The 25,172-nt window shown below is 41.3% G+C and overlaps 1 protein-coding gene across 1 annotated transcript in view; it reads right to left on the bottom strand.

Moving 5' to 3' along the window:
• Positions 1–7,057: 7,057 nt before the first annotated feature.
• The window catches only part of SLAMF1 (signaling lymphocytic activation molecule family member 1), a 33,032-nt gene continuing 14,917 nt past the window's right edge, over positions 7,058–25,172 (bottom strand). Inside the window, exons 4-7 of the mRNA XM_069478481.1 lie at positions 18,954–19,055; positions 14,799–14,872; positions 8,675–8,767; positions 7,058–7,108 (exon numbers count right to left, since the gene is read on the bottom strand). Coding sequence (XP_069334582.1) covers positions 7,058–7,108; positions 8,675–8,767; positions 14,799–14,872; positions 18,954–19,055 — 320 coding nt within the window. The remainder of the gene's footprint in view (positions 7,109–8,674; positions 8,768–14,798; positions 14,873–18,953; positions 19,056–25,172) is intronic.

Genomic DNA, 25,172 nt, shown 5'->3' with positions numbered 1-25,172 from the left:
ACATCACACTCATCATGTAGGTGTGCACCCATCCCCTCCCCCCACCCCATCCCCCCAGTCAGAACTTCAAGCGTGTCCATTCCCCAGGCAGTGTGCATCGCACTCATCAAGTAGGTATACACCCATTCCTTCCACCCAGCCCCGACCTCTGTCCGATACCCAATTGGTGTTATTCCCAAATGTGCACTCAGGGAAACCAGTTTGCTGGTGAGTACATGTGGTGCTTATTTTTCCATTCTTGGGGTACTTCACTTAATAGAATGGGTTCCAACTCTGTCCAGGAGAACCAAAGAGATGCCATATCGCCATTATTTCTAATAGCTGAGTAATATTCCATGGTATACATATACCACATTTTGCTAATCCATTCATGAATTGATGGGCATTTGGGTTGTTTCCACATCTTTGCGATTGTGAATTGTGCTGCTATAAACATTCGGGTGCAGGTGTCTTTTTTATAGTATGACTTTTGTTCTTCTGGGTAGATGCCCAATAATGGGATTGCTGGATCGAATGGTAGGTCTACTTGAATCTGTTTAGGGTATCTCCACATTGCTTTCCACAGGGGTTGCACTAGTTTACAGTCCCACCAGCAGTGTATGAGTGTACCTGTCTCTCTGCATCCACACCAACATGTATAGTTTTGGGACTTTTTGATAAAGGCCATTCTCACTGGAGTTAAGTGATATCTCATTGTGGTTTTGATTTGCATTTCCCTGATGATTAGAGATGTTGAACACTTTTTCATATGTTTGTTAGCCATTTTTATATTTTCTTTTGAAAAATTTCTATTCATGTCCTTTGCCCACTTTTTGATAGGGTTGTTTGATTTTTTCTTACTGATTTTCCTGAGTTCTAAATAGATTCTTGTTATCAGTCCTTTATCTGATGTGTAGTATGCGAAAATTTTTTCCCATTCTGTAGGTTGTCTGTTTATTCTCGTGACTGTTTCTTTGGCTGTGCAGAAGCTTTTTAATTTGATCAGGTCCCATTTATTTATTTTTGTTGTTGCTGCGATTGCCTTAGGGGTCTTGTTCATAAATTCTTTGCCTAGGCCAATGTCTGTAAGAGTCTTTCCTACATTTTCTTCTAGAATTCTAATAGTTTCCGACCTAAGGTTTAAGTCTGTTAACCACCGTGATTTGATTTTTGTGAGAGGTGAGAGCTGTGTGTCCTGTTTTAGTCTTCTACATGTGGCTATCCAGTTTTCCCAGCACCATTTATTAAATAAGGAATCTTTTCCCCAGAGTATGTTTTTGTCTGTTTTGTCAAAGATTAGATGGCTATATGAGGATGGTTTTATATTTGGATTTTCTGTTCTGTTCCACTGGTCTGTGCCCCTGCACTTGTGCCAATACCAGGCAGTTTTAAGAACCACAGCCTTGTAGTATAGTTTGAAGTCTGGCAAATTAATACCTCCCATTTTGTTTTTGTTGCTTAAGATTGCCTTTGCTACACGGGATCTTCTCTGGTTCCATACAAAGCGTAAAACTATTTTTTGTATATCTGTGAAAAATGATGTTGGTAATTTAATAGGGATTGCATTGAATCTGTAGATAACTTTGGGCAATATAGACATTTTAACAATGTTGATTCTACCAACCATGAGCATGGTATGGTTTTCCACCTATTTACATGTTCTGCTATTTCCTTCCTCAGTGTTTCATAGTTCTCCCTATAGAGGTCCTTTACCTCCTTAGTTAAATATATTCCTAGGTATTTTATTTTCTTTGTTGCTATTTTGAAGGGCATTGAGTCCTTAATTTGGTTCTCCGTTTGACTGTTATTGGTCATTTCTCAATTTAACAGTGGGATAATTAGAGGAAAGTTGGGAGTAGGAATTAAGGAAAAGAATCAATGTCTTTAAATATTCAAAGAATTTTCAGAATAGAAGAAGGATTCAATTTTATTTTACTCCACTCCAAAGAGAATAATGGGATTAGTGCAGGTGAGAGGTGAACAGAGGGAGTCATAATAGGAAGATGGATATTTGCTCCATTTAAAGAACTTTCTAACAACAAAGAATGTCCTCTACCTTGTTGAGAGAGTAAGTGCCCCCTCACTGCTGGAGGTGAAGCATAGGTTACAAAGGGATGCAGAGGGAAGATCCAGGAATCTGGCCGCAGAATGGACTGCACTGATTGCCTTTAAGTTCTCTTCCAACCCTAACTACCCACGATCATATAAGTAGAAATGTTTGATTTATGATCCCCAAACATTTTGGGGGGGCAAGAAATGGTGAAAAATTTTAAAAAGCACCACCTTTCCTTTGACCTACCAATCTTTATTTTACTTCTCTCATTTTACTTCTTATTTTCCAAATCATCTCACTGGAACAGGGAATAAGCATACAAAGAGATTCAATATCCCTCATTAGGAATCAGAGAAATGGAAATTAAAACAATTGTTGTAGATCACATACTTGATTGGTCAAAAAATATAATAACATCAGGTTCTGGTGAGGAAAGGGTGGAAGAGAAATTCTAATGTACTGTTAGTGGGGGTATAAGTTTTGGAGATCATTACAAGAGATAGGAATCTTTATTATCTGTTCCCAAACCTAGTGGCCCTTCCTAAGGCCTCTTTCTCCTTCAGCAGCTTCTGCTATAGGTGACTGTTTCCTCCTCTTTGGAATCTCTTCTCTTGCCTTCTGTAACACCAGTGATCTTATCTACATCCTTGACCATGTTGTAAATTCTTCTGTCTTTTAAATGTGAGTATAACATTATCAATGGCCTACCTTTTCTCTCTCTTTTTCCCTAGTGTCAGCTTCAAAGTGTGACTACAATGAAGGTGACTCTCATGTCTGGGTTCTATTTTTTTAATCTGAGCTACACTGTTTCATCTCTAGCTACTTCATGCAAATTTTCTACTTCATTTCCATTGCCACTTCAAATTTTTTACCTAAAATGAACTTATCTTCCTTTTCCTAAAGTTGGGGGCACTTCCCTTGTGCTTACTGAAGACCCCTCACTTTCTCTGTCATTAGGGTGACTACATACCCTGGCCATTGCCCCTGTGTAATTATTAATAGCATTTGCTTTTATTTTCCAGTGGATTCCAGTGGGTCATGTAGTGACCTGCCTATCATAATATTTTAGTTCTTTGTATCTCCCACTGGGTGACAAGGTCAAACATTTAGTAGGAACTCAATAATTATTTGTTGACTGAGAGAAGCATTGAGTAGAACTCAATTTCTGTGAAATAAACTTATTGCAGTTACCCTTTTTCAGAACTTGTCATCAACCCACACTGGGCCTCCTTATCTCCAAGGAGAGGCGGCAACTCTCCTTCCAGCCTTTAAGTGCTGTGAGCGGATGAGAATCCAGCCACAGTTTCAGCACGTTTGTAACTAAGTCTTACGTCCTTTAGATGCAGGGAAGTGGTGGCGGGGAGCTTGGACAGGGTGGACTGTATTGCCACATCGCCCTCTTGTGGCTATTGCGAGGAACTCATGACAAAATCCTTTCTGTCTGAATTTCTAGGATGGTGGTTCTATAGATCTCAATCCAGATTTCATTTGGGTTTGAGATTGGATTTGGACATCACTATTTTTTAAAAGCTACTCAGGTAATTCTAATATTTAGGTAATCTTGGAAGTACTGGCAGGTTTGAGCCATGCTTAAGTGATCAGGTTGTCACTTTCAAAATATGATTTTTGATAGACCAACTTCTTGGTATATAGAAGTGTATTTAGTCTTTTCAAAGCTTACTAGGGGGCCAGCATATCTCTAGATCAGTAGTTCCCAACTAGGGGACATTTTCCCCAGCAGGGGACTTTTGACAATGTCTGGAGACACTTTTGATTGCTGTGATCGAGGGCAGGACATGTGTTATGGCATCTAGTGGCAGAGGCCAAGGACACTGCTAAACACCCTACAGTGCACAGGATGGTTCCCACAACAAAGAATTATCCAGCCCAAAATGTCAATAGTGCTGCAGTTCAGAAACCCTGCTCTAGAATTTCTCTACAAGGGGAATTTGGGGAAGTTCAGGAAAGGAGATTACTCTGGCAGTGACAAAAAAAAAAAATTAAATAATCTTTTAAACGCAGTTCTCTTTCCCACATGGAGGGTGGTGCCTGACCTTTGGTAAAGTGGATACCTGGCTAACCCTTATCCACCTGCTAGGAAGGGACAACCTCACAGCCCATCTGATCAAATCAGCTACCTTCAGAGTTTCATAACTATGGCTGTGGAGACACAAGGCCAGGTGACATGTCTTGGCACACTGCCATGTTATAAATCCTCTAGGAAACACAGGACAAAAATGCAAATTCCTTGATGGATTGGCTGTAATTTATTCATTTCCAAGAAGTAGAAACATAAATTTCAGGAGGAGAATTAACTCTCAGTGCCTTCTCAGCCAGCATCCTGTAATAATACTCATATCCGGGTTGCATGACTGAGAAAGTGTCCTAAAGAGCCTGGGACCACACCCAGTTGTATTTCAGAACATCAGTCCCTTAAAACCAAGAATAGATCTGTTCCTCCTGACTTCCCAGAATTCAGATATGCTTGGTCAAAAGAAAACAACATTAGAGGGGAACATGGGGAAATCAGACTCTAAAGTCTCTGTTTTATTTTTTTAAGCCTGAAGTAAAAGCAAGCTCATGCTCACCCACAGTGACATTGGGGGACAACTGAATAGTGGCAAGACCAACAGAAGGGTCCTCTGGTTTCCCACCTGTAACCCAGAGTCTGGAAGTGTGGGAAATAATGTCAAGTGTTGTTTAGTGGGTGGCCTGAAAGATTCCCTTAAGATATAGTTTCCCTCCCCAGTGAGGTCTTGAGTCCAGGGTTTCAGGAAATGTTGAAAGGACAGCAACTTCTTCCCCATTTGTTTCTGCCCTTCTATTCCGAATTCAGCCACAGGAAAAACCCAAGTGTTGGGAACTAAGCTTCTAGAGAAATCTGAGTGGTGGTAAAAAAATTAAAAAAAAAAATGAGTGCTCAAAACCCCCAGTATTCACAAATCCCTGTTAGTAGCTCCACAGTTTTGAGAATAGACAGAGCCAATGTGTTTAAGGTTACACAGGGTGGTGTAGTGGACATGTTACTTTTTGCCTGCCCCGAATCTGGACCCCACTTCTTCTATTTGAAGAATTCCCCAACTCATAAGAGGCAGAGTCTCCCAACCACTATGAATGTAGAAAATGCCAGATATTCAATTCCCAGCCTCCCTTGGAGGTAGTGCATGGATGTGTGACCTTGGATTAGTCACTTGGTCCCAGATTTTGAATTAGAACTGGAGATGAAAAGATGAGGAAGCTCACAACTAGTTACAGATTCCTTTGTTCCTTCTCCACTCTCACTGCTTCTCTTGACCAGCAAAAAACAAACAAACAACAAAAACAAAAAGAAAGAAAAGATGAAGAAGGGACCCAGAGATTTCGTTTTGGTGGCAGACAGTGTAGCAGCAACAGTAATATCAAGTTTCCAAGTCCAGCAGAAGCAGTGAGGCAGTGGTGGAGTCTGTGCCTAGTGCTTGGGACGGTGGCTGTGCAACTGTGGGGCCCAGGATTGTCATCCCTGGGCTGGTTTTGTAATTTGGGCTGTGGTCCCAGCCTTAGTTTAGTCTCCCTTTTTCCTGCTCACTTTCAAAGCACAGTTTTGTAGAAACTCCTAGCAGTTATTCAAACCAACCAATATCTTTTCAATAAGTTCCTTTTCTACATATAAAAAATCCAAAGTCAGTTTCTGTTGATTGCAGCTGAGAACCCTGTTACAGAAGCTGGTGCCAGCAAATGAGATGCACTAACCAACAGAACCTAAACTGTGAATCGACTGAATAGAGGAAGTAAGATATAAGGCAATGACGACCCCAGAATGTTGAGCTGGGAAATTGGTGCCCCTTGTTATGCAATGGTACGGTGGTTGTTTCTTACAGTGTTCACCGAGGTTATGCAAGAACCAATAAGAAGAGCTTACATTGCAGATGGCCTGTTTGAAAGCAGAGAATAGGAAGAAAAAGGACTTTACTAAAAGAGGCTGTTTCTGCTTGCAGCCTGCAAACAGTTACTGAACTAAGTTACTGACTATTCAATCATTTTAAGATGTTGGGCCAAAATAACTTAATTTGCTACTCAAAGATAAAATTCATGTGAGGAGAGGTATGCAGGAGTAGGAAGAGACCTGCTGACCTGCAATACCCTGTGAGGCTCTGTGTGTAAAAGTGGTTCAGAACCGGATTGGAGACAGCCTTAGCAGAGGCTCCAGGTTTGTTGTTCAAGGGAATAAACAGAGAACTAGGATTTAATGATCATTTTGGGTAGTGAAAAATCACTCTGGGATAAGATCTTCTGAGTATCTCACATTCCCTTGTAGCAGCACCTCAAACACTCGCTACTTTTTTTTTTTTTTAACTAAATGCTGTTTGCACAGAACTGTACTTTTTAGAATCTTAGATGGTTTTCATTCTATTGTTCAAAGCTCAGAGATCTCAAAGTCATTCTTTCAGTTTATTGACTCTTCAGTTTCTGGGGTTTGCAAATAAAATACTGATGCTCTTAGCTTCTTTTATAGAACAATCTCAGAGTGTTTTACATATAATAAGGAATTCACCCTTCATCGTTCTTTCACCTTTCATCCAGAAAGAGAAACTGAGGCACAGAGCCTTGATAAGGTCTGCAGGTGATCAGGATCAGCTCCCAGAATAAAGTAAAGACAGCCAAAATGTAAGCTTTTCCAGACTTTGTGGCTGGTGCTCAGCAGTCTGAGATAGGCACTAGATGTCCTGGATTTCTGTCTTTGGTTTTTATTATCCAATTCCAGCACAGAGCAGGACGCCGAAGTCTGGATTCACATTGCCCATTTCGTCTGCCACACCACAAAGATGGAAGCTGTATTGAGTAGCTCTGTCCTGTGACTGTGCCCACTGCAGCACAAGCCACACTTCCTTGTCCATTTCACAGATGTATGTGAAACATCACCAGGGAGTTGATCCAAGAAGGGTACAGATGTGTAGAGTGTCTGTCACAGGGAACCTGGGGCCTGGGGCCAAGTTCAGTGTTTATTTTGGTTTTTCTATTTTCTTTCAGAAAGTCCCTTTACTGATGTCAGCTCTCTGGAAGTGTCACACTGGCATAGACTGTGATGGAATTCGGTTCCTGGGGACAAAGCAGAAGAAGTCTGTGAATGGAAGGACCCGGCACTAGCTTCACAGGCTGCAAATGGAAACAGCGCTGCTGAGGACAGGGTCTCAGAGATCATGTAGGTTAGCGACTTGCTCAGGGGTGTCACAGAGGGTGCCTTGCTGGAGCAGCACGCAGGTCCCCAGACTGCTGCCCTGCTTGCAGCAGGGCCACAGCTCCCTTCCAAGCTCTAAGCATTAGGGAGTCAAGGAGACCTGTCCTCAGTGACCTTCTGTCCCCTCCTCTCCCCTCCCCTCCCCCTCCTTCCCCTTCCCTTCCCTTGTAAGGAGAACCAGGTGCTTTGCTGTTAGGCATGAAACAAAATCTGGAGAAGCCAAGGGAGTTCTAAATTATTGAGCTTTAAAAAGGGCGAGCAAGACCCAAAGGAGAGGGTAGAAGTGGTACCAGCAGAAGAGAGGGAGTGAGGGGAGAAGAGGATTGTGCACGGAGATCTCTCCCAGGGAGAGGGGAGTCAGAAAAAGAAAGAGAAGGGAACAGGGAACGGGGAATTTAGGAGGTTTCACTGTAGAATGTAAACCATAACATTTTCTTCCCCAAATAAACTTCATTAAAAACTTACATTATTTAAAGTTTAAAGCTTTTGAAGTCAGGTTTATATTTTCACTTTCCTGTCAGATATGACAACGTACTGAGAATAGACCTCACACTGATGGTCTATTTCATCCTAACACAAGGCACCCACCCAGGCATTTCTGGGTGCGTGTGTGCAGTAGGAACTTTGAAGAAGACAGGTGGATGTAGGCATTTTTGTGACTTTTGTGCCTCTATAATCCTGGACTGTCTCCTAAAAGAGCCGAACTGGAGTCAAGATTTCAGCTCAGAATTTATTTCTATTCATTTAGTGACAGAAATATTCCTGTCAGAAATAAGCTTAGTTCATGCAGATTTTGTATTGGGGTAGAATAGGTGGGTCTCATTCTGAGTTGCACCTCATATTCTCTTCCAAGCTTAACACCCATGCTGAGCTGCACCCCTAAATATTCTGATTAAATGGGGCTGGATAGAGTCTACGCAAGAATGTTTTCACAAAGCTCCCCTGGCAATTCTGTTTTGCAGTGGGAGGTAAGAATTCCTGGACTCAAGCTGCGATCCCCAAACTTAAATGTGCATCACAATCACCTGGGCTACCGTTGCTCTCCAATATGTAGATCCCTGGGTACTCTTCATAGCCATTATGATTTCATGGATTCTTAGGTGGACTGCCCCAGGAATCCTTATTTTTAACAAATGTGCCAGCTGATTTTGACGTGGTCCTCGGAAAACTCTCAGGGAAACACCAGCCAGTAGGGAGTGAACCGTGATCCCCTGTGAGCAGGTGTAAGGGGTTTCATGGAAACCCTAAAACTAAGGCCACAGATCCTCCTTGCTGACCGCTTGCTGTGGCCTACCTTCCCCACTTCAGGACTCAGAAATCTATTTCCTTTCATTTATACATAAAAACAAAAACAAGCAGAAACTTCCTCCCCTTCCCCTCCTCCACGTATTCCCTCTGTACAGAGAGGAGGCACAGAGATGCCTCACCTGGACAGATTCTGGGACAGGCTCTGTGGCAGCAACGTAAATGGTAGTGCAAGGGTTCTGAGCTGGGAGGGGGTCAGGTTTCTTCTGAAGACCCTATAAGAGAAGCAAAAAATGCAGGTTAGCTGAACAGAGAGCTAGTTCCCATCCAAATCTCCCCATGGAGAAGCCGTGAGTTAGAAAGCTCCTTGGAGTCACTTGATCTAATTTCCTTCCGGGGGAGAATTCTCCTCCAACTTCCCCGGAATTCAATTCTCCAGGCTTTGCTTAGACTCCCCAAGTGACATCTTGGTGTTCACAGCCTCCCAGAGAAGCCCCATTCATTGTTAGCACTGTATTTTAAAGATCTTTCTCACACCAAACCAAATTTGGTGTGGCTCTTACCAGGCCAGCTGAAGGGGACAAGCTCTTAATAGAATTCGATCTGTCACTCACCACCTGCTATACGCAGAGCTCGTTCCATCCCACACTGCTGCTTCTGCTGTTCCTCACCCTGACATACGTTTTCTCATTTGCTTCACAACCACTGTATATGTTAAATATTGTTATTATTCATACTTTACAGATGAAGAAGCTAAACCTCAGAAAGATTAAGTACTTAATCTTTGTGCATATGCAAAAAGTATTGAAGCCAGGAGTACCAACAAGTGTTTTAACTTAAAGGGCGTGTTCTTCCTGTCACTCTTCTTTTTGTTACCTCACAATGACCCATCCTTTACCTAAATTCCTCACATATTTAAAGCCTAATTCACACATTATGGCAACTGTACATTGTATTTAAAAGACTAATATATATATGTGTTGTTTCTCCAAATAGACTGTAAATTCCTTAAGAATTCCTATACTTCTTTGCATTCTCCACAAAACAATGCTGGGCACATAGAAAACCCTTTGGTTGGTATTTGTTGATGTTACTTTGAGTGCATTAAAATGCACCATACCAGGACAAAGTGAGTGTAGGAGTAAATTGAGACCACATCCCTGTAAAATGGGAATGCCACCACTTATGATAGGGAAGTCATCTCTTGAACACACTTTGGGACGCTGGTTATAGGATAATGCTGCCCTCCACTCTCCATGGGTATAGAGCAAGACTTGAAACCACAGCACATGTGTTTTAATGAGAGAGAACTTGGAATCTTGTCATCCGATGGAAGAGTTAAGGAACTGGAAAAGTTAACTGGAGGAAAGATTTGTGGTGGGACATGATTTTTCTCTTTCTTATGTGATGGATTGCCATATAGAAGCAGAATTAGGTTTCTCTGTAGAGTCCCACAGGTTTAGACCAAGATTGGGATTTGGAAAAATATTTTGGTTCAATAGAGTGAAGATCTTTCTATTAATAATAATAAAAGATGCTCACATGTGGGATGGATTACTTTGGAAGGCAGTTCCCTGTAACTGGAAGTGCTTGGGCATGGGCTAGACCAGTGCTTCTCACACTTTTATTATATATGTGAATTACCTGGGGATCTTGTTTTAACAAGGTTGGTTCTGTTTCAGAAGATCTGGAGTGGGACCCGAAATTCTGTATTTCTAATAAGGTCCTGGGCGATGCTAATGCTGCTTGTTCACACACTATACTTTAGTAAAAAGGAGCTAGCCAACACTTGGGAAGTAAATATTAAACTTCAATAAGTCAAGGATGCATTTTATAATTTCTAGGGTAGCCACTAAAAGAATAGAAAAAAGTTGTTTAATTACTAATATAATAAAGCAAATGGAATAATTAAAAATGTTTTTAAAAAATCCTCCACCAGAGAAACCACAGGGTCAGAGAGCTTCACCAGTAAATTCTGCCAAATATTTAAGGGGAGAAATAGTAATAAGATCAATCCTACCAAATATTTCCAAAGAATAACAAAAAGGAAGTACACCCTATCGCGGATTGAATTGTGGTCTTCAGAAGATATGTCCACCCAGAATCTCAGAAAGTAACTTTATTTGAAATAAAGGTCTTTGCAGATGTAATTAAGGTAAGGATTTCAAAATGAGGTCATTGTGGATTAGGGTGGGTTCTAAATCCAGTGTGTCATACAAGAGGTGGAAAAGGAAAAGACACAGACACACAGACAGGGGAAAGTCACATGAAGATGGAGGCAGAAATTGTGGTCATGCAGCTACAATCCAACAAGACCAGATTGGCGCCAACAGATGCTGCAAGAGACAAAAAGCCTTCTACCCTGGAGCCCTCAGACGGAGTATGGCCCTGACAACATGATACCTTGGTTTTGGACTTCTGGCCTCCAGAATTGTTAGGGAATAAATTTCTGTTTTTTTAAGTCACAAAGTTTGTAGTAATTTGTTATGGCAGCCCTAGGAAACTAACACATACTCCAACTCATGTTGGGAGGTTAGCAAAATCTTGATATCAAAACCTCACAAAGGCATTACAAAAGACAAGAATTACAGGCCAATTTCACTCAGAAACATCAGTAGGGGGAAAAAACTCTTAACAAAATATTAGCAAATAAAATCCAGCAATATTTAAAAAGGATCAGACTAAATTGCTTCTATTCCGGGAATGGAGAGTTCCTTTAACTTTTGCAATTCAGTGTAATTCACTATAGCAGCAGATAAATGAGGAAAACAACAACCATAAGATTATCTCAACAGATGCAGAGTGTTGATAAAATTCAATATCAATTCATGATAAAATATCTTAGTAAACCAGGAAGAGAAGATAATATTCTTAATGTGGTAAAAAGGCCACTACAAAAAACCTTCAACAAATATCATACTTAACAGTGAGACATTGAAAGCTTTTGTTTTGAGTTTGGAACTATATAAAGATGCCACTATTACCATTTCCATTAACCATCATATAGGACATCTCAAACAGGAAAATAGGGCAAGAAAAAGTAAGAGAAAGTATGTGAATTATAAATGAAGAAATAAAACATATTTTTTATATATAATTGTATCATCTGACCTAAATAAAGTAAGGTATGTATCTTTTTTTGTGAATTGAAAGACTCAGTCCTATAAAGAGGTATGTTCTCAAATTGATCTATGCAGTTCTAATTAAAATGCTAGCAGGATTTGGGGTGGGGTTGGGAAGGACTTGACAAACTGATTCTAAAGTACATATGAAAAGGCAAAAGACCACAATGGCCAAGAACTCTTAAAAAGAAAAAAAGAGGCCGGGCGCAGTGGCTCATGCCTGTAATCCTAGATGGGTGGATTGTTTGAGCTCAAGAGTTCAAGACCAGCCTGAGCAAGAGCAAGACCCTGTCTCTACTAAAAATAGAAAGAAATTATATGGACAGCTAAAAATATATATAGAAAAATTAGCTGGGCATGGTGGCACATGCCTGTAGTCCCAGCTACTCGGGAGGCTGAGGCAGGAGGATCGCTTGAGCCCAGGAGTTTGAGGTTGCTGTGAGCTAGGCTGATGCCACAGCACCCTAGCCCAGGCAACAGAGCGAGACTCTGTCTCAAAAAAAAAAAAAAAAAACAACCAAATAGGAAGATTCCTTTTACCAGATATCAATATTTATAATAATAATAAATCTGTAATTAAAACAGTATGGCAGTGTTGCAAGTATTAACAAATGGATCAATGGAGCAGGATAGGAAACATCAAAATAGAACCCACATATAAGGACTCTTGATTTATGGTAAAGATGACACTGCAGTGGGGCAAGGACAATCTTTTCAATAAATGGTCAATAAGATATCCACATGGAAAAAAATAAAAAACTTGATCCCTCTCAAACCATACTCCAAAAATCATTTCCAGATATAAAAATAGATATAAATGTGAAAGAAAAATAACTTTTTATTACCTGGGAATAGAGAAAGATTTAACAAAGAGGATACAAAAAATGCTAACTCTAAAGGAAAAGATTACTAAATTATTCTACACTGAAATCAAGAATGACTCTTTATCGATAGGTATCTCTGAGAAATTGCAAAGGCAAGCCACAGATGGGTGAAGGTATTTGCTAACATACAACTGTCAAAAGGCTCATATCCAAAATATGTAAAAAGCTTATACTAATCTATAACTAATTCATTAAAAAGCCTAAAATTCAAACGTTAATGTGCAAGAGATTTAACAGGTACTTTAAGAAAGAAGATTCTAATATGGCCAATAAACATTTGAAAAGTTGTTCCACTTCCTCAATAATTAGAGGGATGCAAAATAAAACCATAACAAGACATATCCATTGGCAGGGCTAAAATTAAAAAGACTGACAATACTAAGTTTTGGTTAGATTGTGTAGAAGTTGAAACTCTCATGTGCAGCTGATAGAAAAGTAAATTGGTACACCCACTTTGAAAAACAGTTTGGCCTTATCTAGTCAATTTAAGAATATACATACTCTATGATTCAGCATTTCAACTTCTAGGTATATACCCAACAAAAATATGTGAATATATCCACCAAAAAACATGCATATGAATGTTCACAGCTGCAATTTTCATATTAGCTTCAAAGTAGAAATAACTCACATGTCTGTCAATAGTCAATTGTATAAACAAACTCACTGATATTCTATAAAGAAATGAAAATGAATGCATTTTATCTAAGTTCAAAGACATATATGAACCTCATAAAGGCAAAATTGAGCAAAAGAAACCAGACACAATAGGAAAAATAATAAAGGATTCCATTTTTATAAAGTTCAAAAAAAGGGGGAAAATTAAATTCTATTTCTAGAAGTCAGGACAATGGTTATCTCTGGGAAGGAGAGAGGGATCAGTGGTTGAGAAGTAGCACAGGAGATCTTCAGGAGGTAGTGGCCATGTTCTGTTCCTTGATCTGGGTGGTAGTTTTATGGTATTAGAAGATTTAATACTGAAAGATGTAATTTCTCCTCAAATAGATCTATAGATTCAACATAATCCTAATAGGATTTTTTTTGGTAGTACTTGAGAAGTTGATTCTAAAATACATGTGAAAGTATAAAGGGATAAAAATAGCTAAAAACTCTCAAAGAAAAATAAAATGGGAAGATTTGCTTTACCAGATATCAAGATGTGCAAGAGTAATTCATTGAGATGACATTTATGTGTTGTACACTTTTTTTGTATATATGTCATGCTTCACAGTAAGGAAAAAAAGAAAGAGGGATGCTAGCAGCATAGGATGAAATAGTTAGGGAAGACAACATGGTAAAGATGAAGTGGGTTACTTAAATGTGTAGATGGGGGGGTTACTCTTGGGACTCTCATCTATTTAAATGGAGTTTAGTTGGCAGAGGGCATGAGGATGGGTTGTGTAATAAACCCTCCAGGCCACTAGGGGACAGAAGAAATAAGAGCTTTGTCCAAAAAGTCCATCTCCTGGCTCTCAGAAATGCATTTACAGTCATTTGATGCAATTTTCTAAGGTACTAATCAAAGCTTTCTTTACCTTCACATCCTTTACTCCAGAATTTGCCTCCCCTCATCCCTCAAATGGCCAGTGGCCAGATTCTGGCCTATAAATCACCTAGAATTGCCTTCCTGTCTGAAAAACTACAAAATCTCCACAGCTAACTACAATCCTTTTAGCCTCCCTATCTCTTCCTTCTATCTGCTCCTTAGTTCCACCATGCCTCCAGTTTTGCCATCCCTCTCTTCTTAGTCCAACGATCACTCTATCACTGTCTCACTTTCCTCCATCTGCAGTCTGCATATCTGTCTTCAACCCCACTGTAGCCGGAATTTTCAAGATCCTTCCTTCCTTGTCCCCTTTGTGCTATGCAAATGCCTAAACTTGTATCAGTCCAATATGTCACACGATAGCTTTTCCAGACCTTCCCCTCTCTCCTCAAGCCTGAACCCTTTTCCTTGGAAAAGAAAAGAGTTTGGCGACGCCAGGACCATCAAGTCCTAGAATGCCAGAGCTGGAAGGGGTCATATCTCACGTGTTTCCAGCTTCCTCATTTTTTTTTTTTTTTTTTTTTTGCTGTGAAGAAACAGATCACCAGTTACAGTGTTTCCCACTGTTTCAAATAATAAACAGTCCCATATGACACTGAAGTATCATGACCTTCAAGAGAGCTCTTGTCCTTGATTTCTGCTTCCCTACTTTGCTCTTCTTTAGAACCCATGAATGTCAGATATGCAAGGTGGACTGGCCAAGAATCCTTTGGGAAACATGACAGGTTCATCTCAAAGAAAGTATAGAACTTACACCCGGTTTCTGGACTTGGGCATAGATAGTAAGGCTTTTTGCTTCCTTTGTTGGCTGGTAATGGTCCGTTTTACCTGGGGAAAAGAAACCATAGTGGTTATCTCCATCTGGTGCCCAGCATGAACTCCCTGCTCAGACCTGTGTGGTTTTTACTCTCCTTTGCATACCCACCTTCCCCAAGAGTACCGTAGAAACAAAGTACTGAGTCCCAACCTCCCTGCGCATTTGTCATATGGTCTGGGGTTAGTTACTGGATTTCCCCTAGGCCTATTTCCCTGTCTGTGAAATGGGATTTGAAATGCTTGCCTCACAGGGCTGTTGCAACAGTTAAATATCACTTGTAAAGTGTTTGGAATAGCTCCTGGCACATAGTAAATGCCCAGTGTTTTAGGGGTTGCTCTCATTGGTGTGCCATTCAGTTATTTTAATCTCTCTGTTTGATGTGTATATCTGGTTTCCTAATACGATTCTAAGTTCTTTGAGGGCAGGGCCTGTTAGTTATACCTCTTTTGTATTTTCTGGGGGCTAGCATGTTGCTTCACTCACAGCTTTCTCACCTCCCTATTTCTGAGAGACTTGGTATGTGTATGGAGGGAGGGTAGGGGCATGTAGGAGAGATGATCCACCTGGGACTATTTGGAAAACAAAGCAACAATGTCATTCTGTTGCTCACCATCTGGAAATTTTGCTAAGGGCCTAGGGTTTCTGGAAATGAATAAGTTGTGGAATATTTTAATTTTTAGCTAGTTTTAAAAAATTTGTAAATTATAGGAGTAGTTTATTCTCATTATAAAAATTAAAATTGTGTAGAGGTGCATAAAGTAAAAAGCATGCCCTCTTCCCCCATTAACCAACTCAGTTTTATTTCCCAAAGTAACCACTTCAAAAGTTTGATATATATCCTTGTAGATCAGCTCTGTGCAAAAGAACTTTCTGAGAGGATGAAATGTTCCATATCTGCACTGTCTAATACAGCCATAGCCACAGGTGGGTATTGAGTGCTTGAACTGTGACTAATGCAATTGAGGAACTGAATTTTAAATCTTACTTAATTCAAATTAATTTAAATTTAAAAAGCTACATGTGCTAATGACTACTATTAATATATAGGACAGTGCAGTTCCAGACATTTATTATACTTACGTAGATTTTTTTTTTACACAAATGGGATCATTCTATACACACTTCTCTATAATTTGACTTTTTCACTTAAAATTAATTGAGGACATTTTCCATGCCAGTGCAGTAGATCTATCTTGTTCTTTCTAACATTGCATGGTATCCTTTGTGTACATGATGCCGCAGTGAAGATGCTGGGAAGGTGACAAGCTGAAGCATGAACCCTATTAAGAGATTGTCACAAAGTCCAGCAGAGGCAATGGAGGCTTTCCCCACAGGAAATTACAGTCTTTAGGGTAGACTTATTTTAACACCAATAAATTCATCCTCCTAAAAAATTGGGAGCACATCTCTGAGGAAACAGCACTTAGGAGCAGCACATTTTTGTTAGTGTGTATATGGTGAGCATGGTGGAATGTGCTGCAAAAGGGGTGTGAACCCTGGGGAGAAAATGACGGGCAGCCACTGAAGAAGTTCAGAGGATTCAAGGAAAGTCAATGTGATTTTCTTGCGTGAGTGTGGGCATGGTGTGACTGGTGGTTCCAACTTCACTTGTTTGGTCAGGGTTGATCCTGACTGAGGAGTGTGTGTGTGTGTGTGTGTGCGTGTAAAATGGAGGGGTGGACTCAGGGATGATGAGAATCAGTTGGAGGTAGCAGAGGGAGTGCAAGGTAGTTCTGTGACATATACCCTTTCTGTTCAAACCCATGAGTGTTTGCAAAGTTAGACATGCCTGCCCAGCACTCTTCTAGGTGCTATATACAACCAGAGTAGAGAATAGACTCCAGTCCTCTAGGACTGCAGTCCCCAACCCCTGGGCCGTGGACTGGTACCGGTCTGTGACTTGTTAGGAATCGGGCTGCAAAGCAAGAGGTGAGCAGCAGGTGAGTGAGTGAAGCTTCCTCTGTATTTATAGCCACTCCCCATCACTCGCCATGCCCTCTCGTGCCCCCACCCTCGTCCACGGAAAAATTGTCTGCCATGAAACTGGTTTCTGGCACCAAAAAGGTTGGGGACCACTGATCTAGGACTTTTAATCTTGCAGGTCAGTCCAGGCTGAAATTTAGAAATGGGGGGACAATCCTAAATGGTTAGATGGATGGAAAAAGTGGGGCTGATTGTTACTGCTCAAAAAGAGGATGAATTTATTGGATCAAGATAATTTAGTCTCACATTTTTTCCCCAATGTAAAAACAGGTTTTCAGGAACAAGCTCAATTCAACTCAAAATCAGCAAAGTCTTAGGGTCTAATGAAAAAGGTCTTGGCCTGAGAATTAGGGCATCTACATTCTAGTCATCATAAGCTGTGTGGCATTGGACAAATCATGTCATCTCAGTGGGTCTCTTCTCTTATCATAACTTTAAAGTGAGGGTGTAGGCTGTTTAATGTCCTTTTTAGTTCCCACTTGAAGCAAAGTTATATTACCATAACTTCAAGTACTTTAAACCTACTCTAGGCACTGTTTCCAGATGTAGTCCAGTGCAGCCCTCTACTGGCCTTACAACTTAAACAGTGGTGTTTTAATTCATCTACATTAAGAAATCTGTCTATGCCTGTATATATGTATGCATGTATGCATGTATGTGTGTATCTATCTTCCATCCCTCTGTGGAAGTGACTGCATTCGGTGCTTTCCATGTATTGACTCTAGAGTACCGTGAAGTATGTAAAATCATCCCCATTTTGCAGATGAGAGGTTAGGTCATTTGTCTGATCACATACCTTGTCAGTGACAAAGTCTGCATTTGATTGTAAGTTTCTCTAATGCCAAAGCCCATGTTCTTAACCAGTGTATTCTCTTGGACATGAAATTCCCAGGGAGTCAATTTAAAAACCCTCAGAGTCAGGCTGCATTCTGGAGATGACACCATTAGAAGCTGCCAACGGAGTCTCTTGAGCAAAGTTTTGTGGAGGGTATAGCCACTAAATATAAATTTTAGCACAGGTTTGAGGCAGAGTTTTGTATGTTACTGGCTTACAATGAACAAATGGTGACTGGAGATGAGGATGGGTATGTGTGTAGGGGAAGGTGGTAGGGAATTGTGGTGGGATGGGATCACCATCCCCTTCAGAGCACAAATACATGACCAGCAGGGTGTAGCTGAGGCAAGAGCATGGGGTGGGATCCCAGCACCTTTGCTGGATGGGTTGATGTGGATAAGTTAAGCTCAGTTTTCTCATCCTTGGCATCTCACCATTTCCTTATAGTACAAGCCAAGTCTGATTGCCCCACCCCACCCCTTGGGCTCTCAACATGATTTCTATCTGAATTACCCAGCTAACTCTTAGATGGAGGAAATGAGACAAAAGTAGGCAGCTGTGCTATGATCTAGATGTTTTTTTATATAAGCAAAACCAACCCCAGAGTGCTGAGGTAAGGGCTTTTCTAAGAAGGTTGTGTGTGGATGACACTGACCTACTTGAGGATGAGATCAATCATGAGCTTGGTGGTACGAGGATCAGGTTCTGTCCCCGCCGTGAGAAGGCTGTCTGGAGCACCTTTCCTGGTCTATTCTGACTGCAGCGGGGGTTGGCAGTCAGTGTGGCTGAGGGGAACACGTTGCCCTGAGTCATTGAATCACAGGACCATTTGGAAAAGAGGCCAAAACTGCAGGGGAATAATTGCACCTTATTGGTTTCATTCTTCCCTGACTGATTTTTTGAACGAGATCCAAAAATTCTCTGAATTCAGCTCCCGGTGAATACTGTTAAGCCTCTTGTCTGGACCCCACGGGCAGCACGTGTATACCTCTACTGCAGTGCTAGTCACACTGAATTAAACTTATCTGAATAATGTCTCCCACGTTAGACACCTGTGGCCCTTCTCTCTATTCCCAAAGCCTAGTAGAGAGGATCAAGATATGTTGAGTTAGACTGAATTGAGCAAGTTCCCAAGGTGTGTTTATTTAGTGTTTTTTGCAAAGGCAGCCCCATGCCGAAAGCCAAAGTATTGAGAACAAGTCTGTGCTTGTAGGGAGAGGCGCCGGCTTACCACAGAGAGCCTGAGGAGAATCTCTGTATTGGCAGACACCTACCTCTTCTTTTCAACAGTAGTACTACCACTTCAAGAATCATGATGGCTCCAATGACACCTCCTAAGAGCAGCCCAGCATACAATCCCCACTGAGGACTTGGTTCTGAAAAAACAAGGTCAAAGGACAATCTCAAAAGCACTGTGAGTTTTTTTTTTTTTTGAGACAGAGTCTCACTCTGTTGCCCAGGCTAGAGTGAGTGCCGTGGCGTCAGTCTAGCTCACAGCAACCTCAAACTCCTGGGCTTAAGCGATCCTACTGCCTCAGCCTCCCGAGTAGCTGGGACTACAGGCATGCGCCACTATGCCCGGCTAATTTTTTCTATATAGATTTTTAGTTGTCCATATAATGTCTTTCTATTTTTAGTAGAGACGGGGTCTCGCTCAGGCTGGTCTCGAACTTCTGACCTTGAGCAATCCACCCGCCTCGGCCTCCCAGAGTGCTAGGATTACAGGCGTGAGGCACCGCGCCCGGCCAAAAGCACTGTGAGTTTAAAAACATCCCTCACAGAAGTAGGATGACTGAGCCTCAAGTTCTATTTCTACATTCTTTCCCAAGGGAGAGTTGTTTCCACCGTTTTAGAGATCCACTTTAGACCACTGAAGATTTCCATAGCTGCTTAATTTCCATAAAGATTTTTCTATCCAAACGCTTTATTTTTACCTCAACTACCACATGTCTAAGATTAAACTTATCTTCATCTCTCCGAAGTCAATCTCTCTGCCCAGTTTCTCTATTTTGGAATTTCTAATGCATCCTGTATCCATTTTGGGTAAACAGAACATGGTGGCTCCTTGTGCCGTCACTGCACATCCACGCTATTCTCATGAGACACCGAGAGGAAGAAAGAGCTGGTTTTCTTGTCTAAAAATAAATATTATAGTGCTATTATTGCTCTTCCATGCAAATAACTGTTGAACCCACCAGACCTGAACTGAAGGGGAAGCATTTAGTTTTTCCTCTCAATCATTCTTGTGCTTAAAATTAGTCCTACAGTTCAAATCACCCAGGCTCAAAATCAGAGAGGCAACTTTTACAGCTTTCTCCCCTTTTCTCTCTATACCAAATTTTTTGGGACCAGGAGCAACACTTTGGAAAACAGTGAGTGAGACCTATTGCCTCCGTAAACAAGACATTTAGCTGAATAAGATAATAATAGACAATTATTCAGCACTTACAATGGGCCAAACATTTTTTAGTGCATCGTGTGTACTAATGTATTGAATCCTCACAACAATCCTACAAGGCAGGTACACTCATTATTACAATTTTATGGATAAGGAAGCAGGCATGAAGACCCTCACAAACTAGCGCTTGGTTTAGGAGCAGAAATGTGGCTGAATACTAAAGACAGACTTCTCGGAGAGTTTCCGAGATCTATGGGCTTGGGCAAAGTTGCACCAGGGTAATGAACAGTGGGGAGCAACCTAAAGAACTAGGGTTCTGACTAAAGTAATAGCACAAAGTTTCTAAACAGTGTAATACCAGGTGTTAACGTTATTGTGTAAGGGTAACTTATCAGGATGATTGTGGAATAAGCCTGCTTGTTGTTGACCCTGGGTTGGATTTATTGGGAGGAAATTGAAAGGAAGGAAGAGGTGGGTTAAAAAGGAACAGAGTGATCACAGACACAATTCCGATGTTTACAGAGTTGACCAAAGATACGCACTGAAGTCTCAATGAATTCATAAAAGACAGCCCACCAAGACCCAAGTGGGCCTCCAATATGATATCTGACCAGAAGTTGCCTTCTGGATTTGAAAAGATTCTCTCTTTTTCTTCCTAGGCCTTTCAAATTATCAAGTCATCTTAAGGAATCTTATTGAACTAACTTTATGAATGCCTTAATTATAGATTCTCTTTCCCAAATTAAACATGTTTTAACTCTGCCAGATACCAACTTCAGCAGTCATCTGATTTGATCAAAAAGTTAGGGGCAAGCAGAGAGTTCTAAAAAGACTCCTGAATTTGTATAAAGCATAAAATTTGGAATCACTACTAAGGCTGGAGGTACCCTGTGAACAGCTCCACTCTGAATGACCACTCTAAATGGCTCATGGTCTCTGAGATGCTGCAACACCAGGGACTCATGGAGAAACCTCCTGAAACAGAGCCAGCAGCCTAATCTTTGTGCCTCATCAGCCTACAGAATCGATGCAGCAAATTTTTACAGTAGCACTTATTTTGAGACTATTTCCTCTTTCTTCTATTATAGGGATTTTGGGAACTTCTAAAACAATAGTTGATTTGAGAACAAACACTCAACCATTTGTATACTTTTAAAAGACAATATTTCTCCCAAATGTTATTTGAGATTGAAAAAAAAAAAAATGAAGCCAACAAACAAGGTAATGCCTCTAAAACAGGAAAATAACAGATGACAAAGTTGCATCAGTAACACCTGCTGAGTTACTGGGGTTCTCCTCTTCCCTTTTGCCTGATGCTGAAAGCTCTGCTGCCCACCGACCCACATGAACTATTAACAGCAATGACTGGGGTACATCACTGAGGCTCCGAGGATGTGATAACACCAGCCCTCTCTGTCCTTTCCAGGGCCTCAGGAGGATTAAAGCAATCTGCGACCTTTGTCCTATGACATAAATGATCAGCTTCTGCCAGCCCAGCTAGATCTGAGAGACAATTTGACCACAGTGCTGAAAGATATTCCACAGGCTTTAATTTTTCTCCTAGTTTTTGGATACAAATATGAACCATAGACTTTTTTTTAACCTTAAAGGAAGTATAGTATAGTGCTTATTTCACCCAACCAATTAATTTTATGTTGACGAAACTGAGACTCAGACAGGCATACCTGGAGTCGTAGAAAAAGTTGGTGGCAAAACTGGTTGAAATGAGAACTGTAGGTTTTGCAGTTTGTGTTTTAGCCTCTGGAGACAAGGCCTCCATCAGGAAAGCAGTGGCAGGCTGTGATGCACAGGGGACTTCTTGAGTCAAAAGCCCTCTGAGGAGACAACTCATCCTTCCCCACTCCTCCACCCAACACGTGCCCATTCCCGACCCCAGGCTCAACCCCATACTCTCCTTCCCCGTGCACCTTCAGCTGTCCACCATGCCTGCCCAGCTTTGACATCCAGGCCAATCTTACTTCCTCTATGTCACCTTTCCTGACAACTTCAATTCTTATTCTTCCCTCTCCTTGGGACTCCTGCAGCACCTGTGGTTTATGTCACATGTCTTAAAACCTGAGTTTTGGCAGCATTATCTTTGCCATGGAGACCATTTTCAGTGATGGTACTTGGAGCTGGAAAGATGGATTCAAATTCTGGGTCTACCACTTGATTCTGGCCCTGTGACCTCAGATAGGCTACTTGTACACTCTGTGGCTTCAGTTTCTTCATCTGTAAAATGAGCACAGCAATAAGTTCACAGAATGGTTTCAAGGAACCGATACAGTAATGTATGGAAAATGCCCAGAGCAATGCCTGGAATCCTCATTTGGTCAATAAATGTCAACTACTTCCACTAGCCTCAATTCCCCAAATAGCTATTGGGTTCTAGGAGGCCAGAGACCATCTCTTATACTTCTTCTACAGCTTTCTTTCCACTTGGTACATAATAGGTCCTCAGTAAATTCTTGTTGATTGACTGGAAGGACAAGAAGATAGGTTTGATTTCAAGTCCAAAGGAATTTCTTCACTGATATCGAGAGATGCTTCAGTCCCATGCAGTCCTTTATGATTTAGTTTCCCTATCTGTATAGCAGGCTCAAGTATTTTTACACTTGGTGCTCATCCATTTGTTGCTATTCTCTAATTATGGTATTTATAAGAACACTAAACATCAGAGACCCTCTATGCTCTTAGAAATTTAGATAAATATGGACAAAATGCCACTGTTAAAGCATGTTGGGGTCAGGCTGCCCATGATTTCTATAATTTCTGAGAAGAATTTCCTCGTGGTCCTCTAAGTCTTTGCTCCTGTAGCTCCACTTGCTCTACTCTGTGCTGTCTTGGGTGCAAGGTTCAGTTCCTCCATTAGTTTCCACAAACAAACAAAAATAAAGAAACAAAGACAAAAAAAGCCCTACACCAAGAATTTTGTGGGTTTAAATCCTCTACTTAAGATTGAAGGGTCACAGGGCACGATTCCATTGTGAACCAGGCAGCTTTCACCACCTGACAGGCTCAGACCCTCTCTTTCTCTTCCTATTTCTGTACAAGCAACATCTTTCCCCTTTCCCATACACAACACCCAGATCCTTTGGGGCTCTCACCTTCTGGCTTCTAGCATTTATTAAGGTACTATACTAAACAAATACTGTTCCCTTCCAAAAAGGAATTCTAGAAGCAGTTTCTTTAATATGATATTTTCCCATCTAGTAAATTATAGAATCCCACCTAGATTGTAAATTTCATGAAGGTTAGCCCTGTACCTTATTCTTTATTTTGTATTCCCCATTCCACCTGATATAATATATAGGGCAGCAGGATATTCAATATGTACTTGATGAATTAAATTAGATTAAATTAGAGTCCATGTGAATGGACCTGGGAGAAGACTGTCATGTTTTCTTTTGTTAAAAATTAACAGAGTGCTAAATATAAGAAGTTCTCAGAAGGAATGAAGGGTCACCTTCTGAATGGCTCAAGGCAGGAGTCGAGGGAAGCAGCAGTGACCTACTTGGCTTATGCTTTATAATAACAAGATGGAGCCAGGAGGCAAGCATGTGTCTGTGCTCTCAACACATCACCTGTGCTCCCATTTCAAACCACCACTTCCTGTGGCAGAAACTCCAGCTCTCCCTCTTTATTCCGAGTCATGTAGTGAGGTCTTTTGGGATGGTGATGCGCGGAAATCAGGTAACAGGTGTCCTGGGGCCCACAGCCCCTTTCTCCTTCATTCACAAAGAAATGCTACTTGAACACTCTTGAACCAGACGTTTGGGACTTTTCTCCCCTAGAGCCTCTTAGAAATAGCTGAGTGGGCTGGTTGAGAGCTCCCATGCTATTTAGGAAGAGTACTTTGCACGAATCTCCACCCTGTGGTTCTCTCCTCTGCTGGCTGTGGTTTAAACATGGTAACTTGGCGTGTCACACACCTCCAAGGAAAAAGCCAGAGGGCCTTTCTTGTCTCAGAAACACTGTTGCCATAGAAACACAAAAGTCTCTCTCCCTCCTCTAGTCCTCAAATCTTATTTTATTTTATTTTTTTAGGGAAGATAAAGAAGAAAACAAAAAAGAATCTGAGAAACAAATGTAGCTCACCCAGGAGCTATTGAAATGTTAACGTAACGGTTGGAGAGTGCCGAATCTCTTTCCTGCCTTTCATGTGGTTCTGTCAGTAAGGCTGCCAGTGTGGTGCACATCTCCTTGAAGAAGACAACCATCTTCAAGAGATACTTTCTTGTTGGTGGCAGTTTACACTCAGTTGGGGGCGGGGAGAGGATGCTTAGGAACCATATACTAATCTAAGGTCTGGGACCATCCAAGTAAAACTTTTTACAGAGCTCACAGTTTCCAGAAAAATTCCACACCCCTGCCTGTCCCACCCAGCATTGCATTGTGGAGACTACTAGTAGTGCACCCAGTACTATTTCTCCCATGCTTTCATGGTAATACAAGCCTTGTCCAGGCACACAGCTGCCCAGGTGAGACTACATCTCTCGGCTTCCCTTGTAGCAGACGTGGCCATGTAACAAGGCTCTGGCCCATGAGACATGCCCAGATTTCATGCTTCCACCACTGTTGTTAGGCTGCCTGGATTGGAAAGACCATGGAGAGGGATCTGCCTCTGCGGGAGCATCTAGGTGGCTCTGTAACAGTGGGAGCTCCCTGCTTGAGGACATGGCCTTGTTAGAAAGGCAGAGCCTCCGGAGCTCATGGGCAGGTGTCAGCCGTTTCTTCCACTGAACTAATTCAGACATGCTGAGCCAGCCTTTTGCTAATCTTTTGAAAAAGATCTTTTCAAGATGAGCATCCAGGGGCATTCCCTTTTAGTTGAATTATTTAAGGTTATGTATTAATCATTCTAGCGTAGACATAGCTATTTCAGAATACAGTCAGCAAGGAAGGCAGCAAGTCCCACACTGTCCAGGGTCAGCATGCTTCACATGACCTAGCCAGGGCACTTTGTAGCACCCTGGGACTGAGACTTTGCAATAAAGATGCCTCTTTATAATAGACACTAAAGTGTTTCTTATTATAAAACACTGAAATGGCAATTGGAACAAGGATGAATATGTGACCAAGAGCCTGGACAGAT

The sequence above is a fragment of the Eulemur rufifrons genome, chromosome 8, assembly GCF_041146395.1.
Source record: "Eulemur rufifrons isolate Redbay chromosome 8, OSU_ERuf_1, whole genome shotgun sequence".
In the NCBI taxonomy this organism is placed as follows: Eukaryota; Metazoa; Chordata; class Mammalia; order Primates; family Lemuridae; genus Eulemur; species Eulemur rufifrons.
The sequence above is the reverse complement of the archived record's forward strand: the minus strand, read 5'-3'. Positions and strand labels throughout refer to the sequence as shown.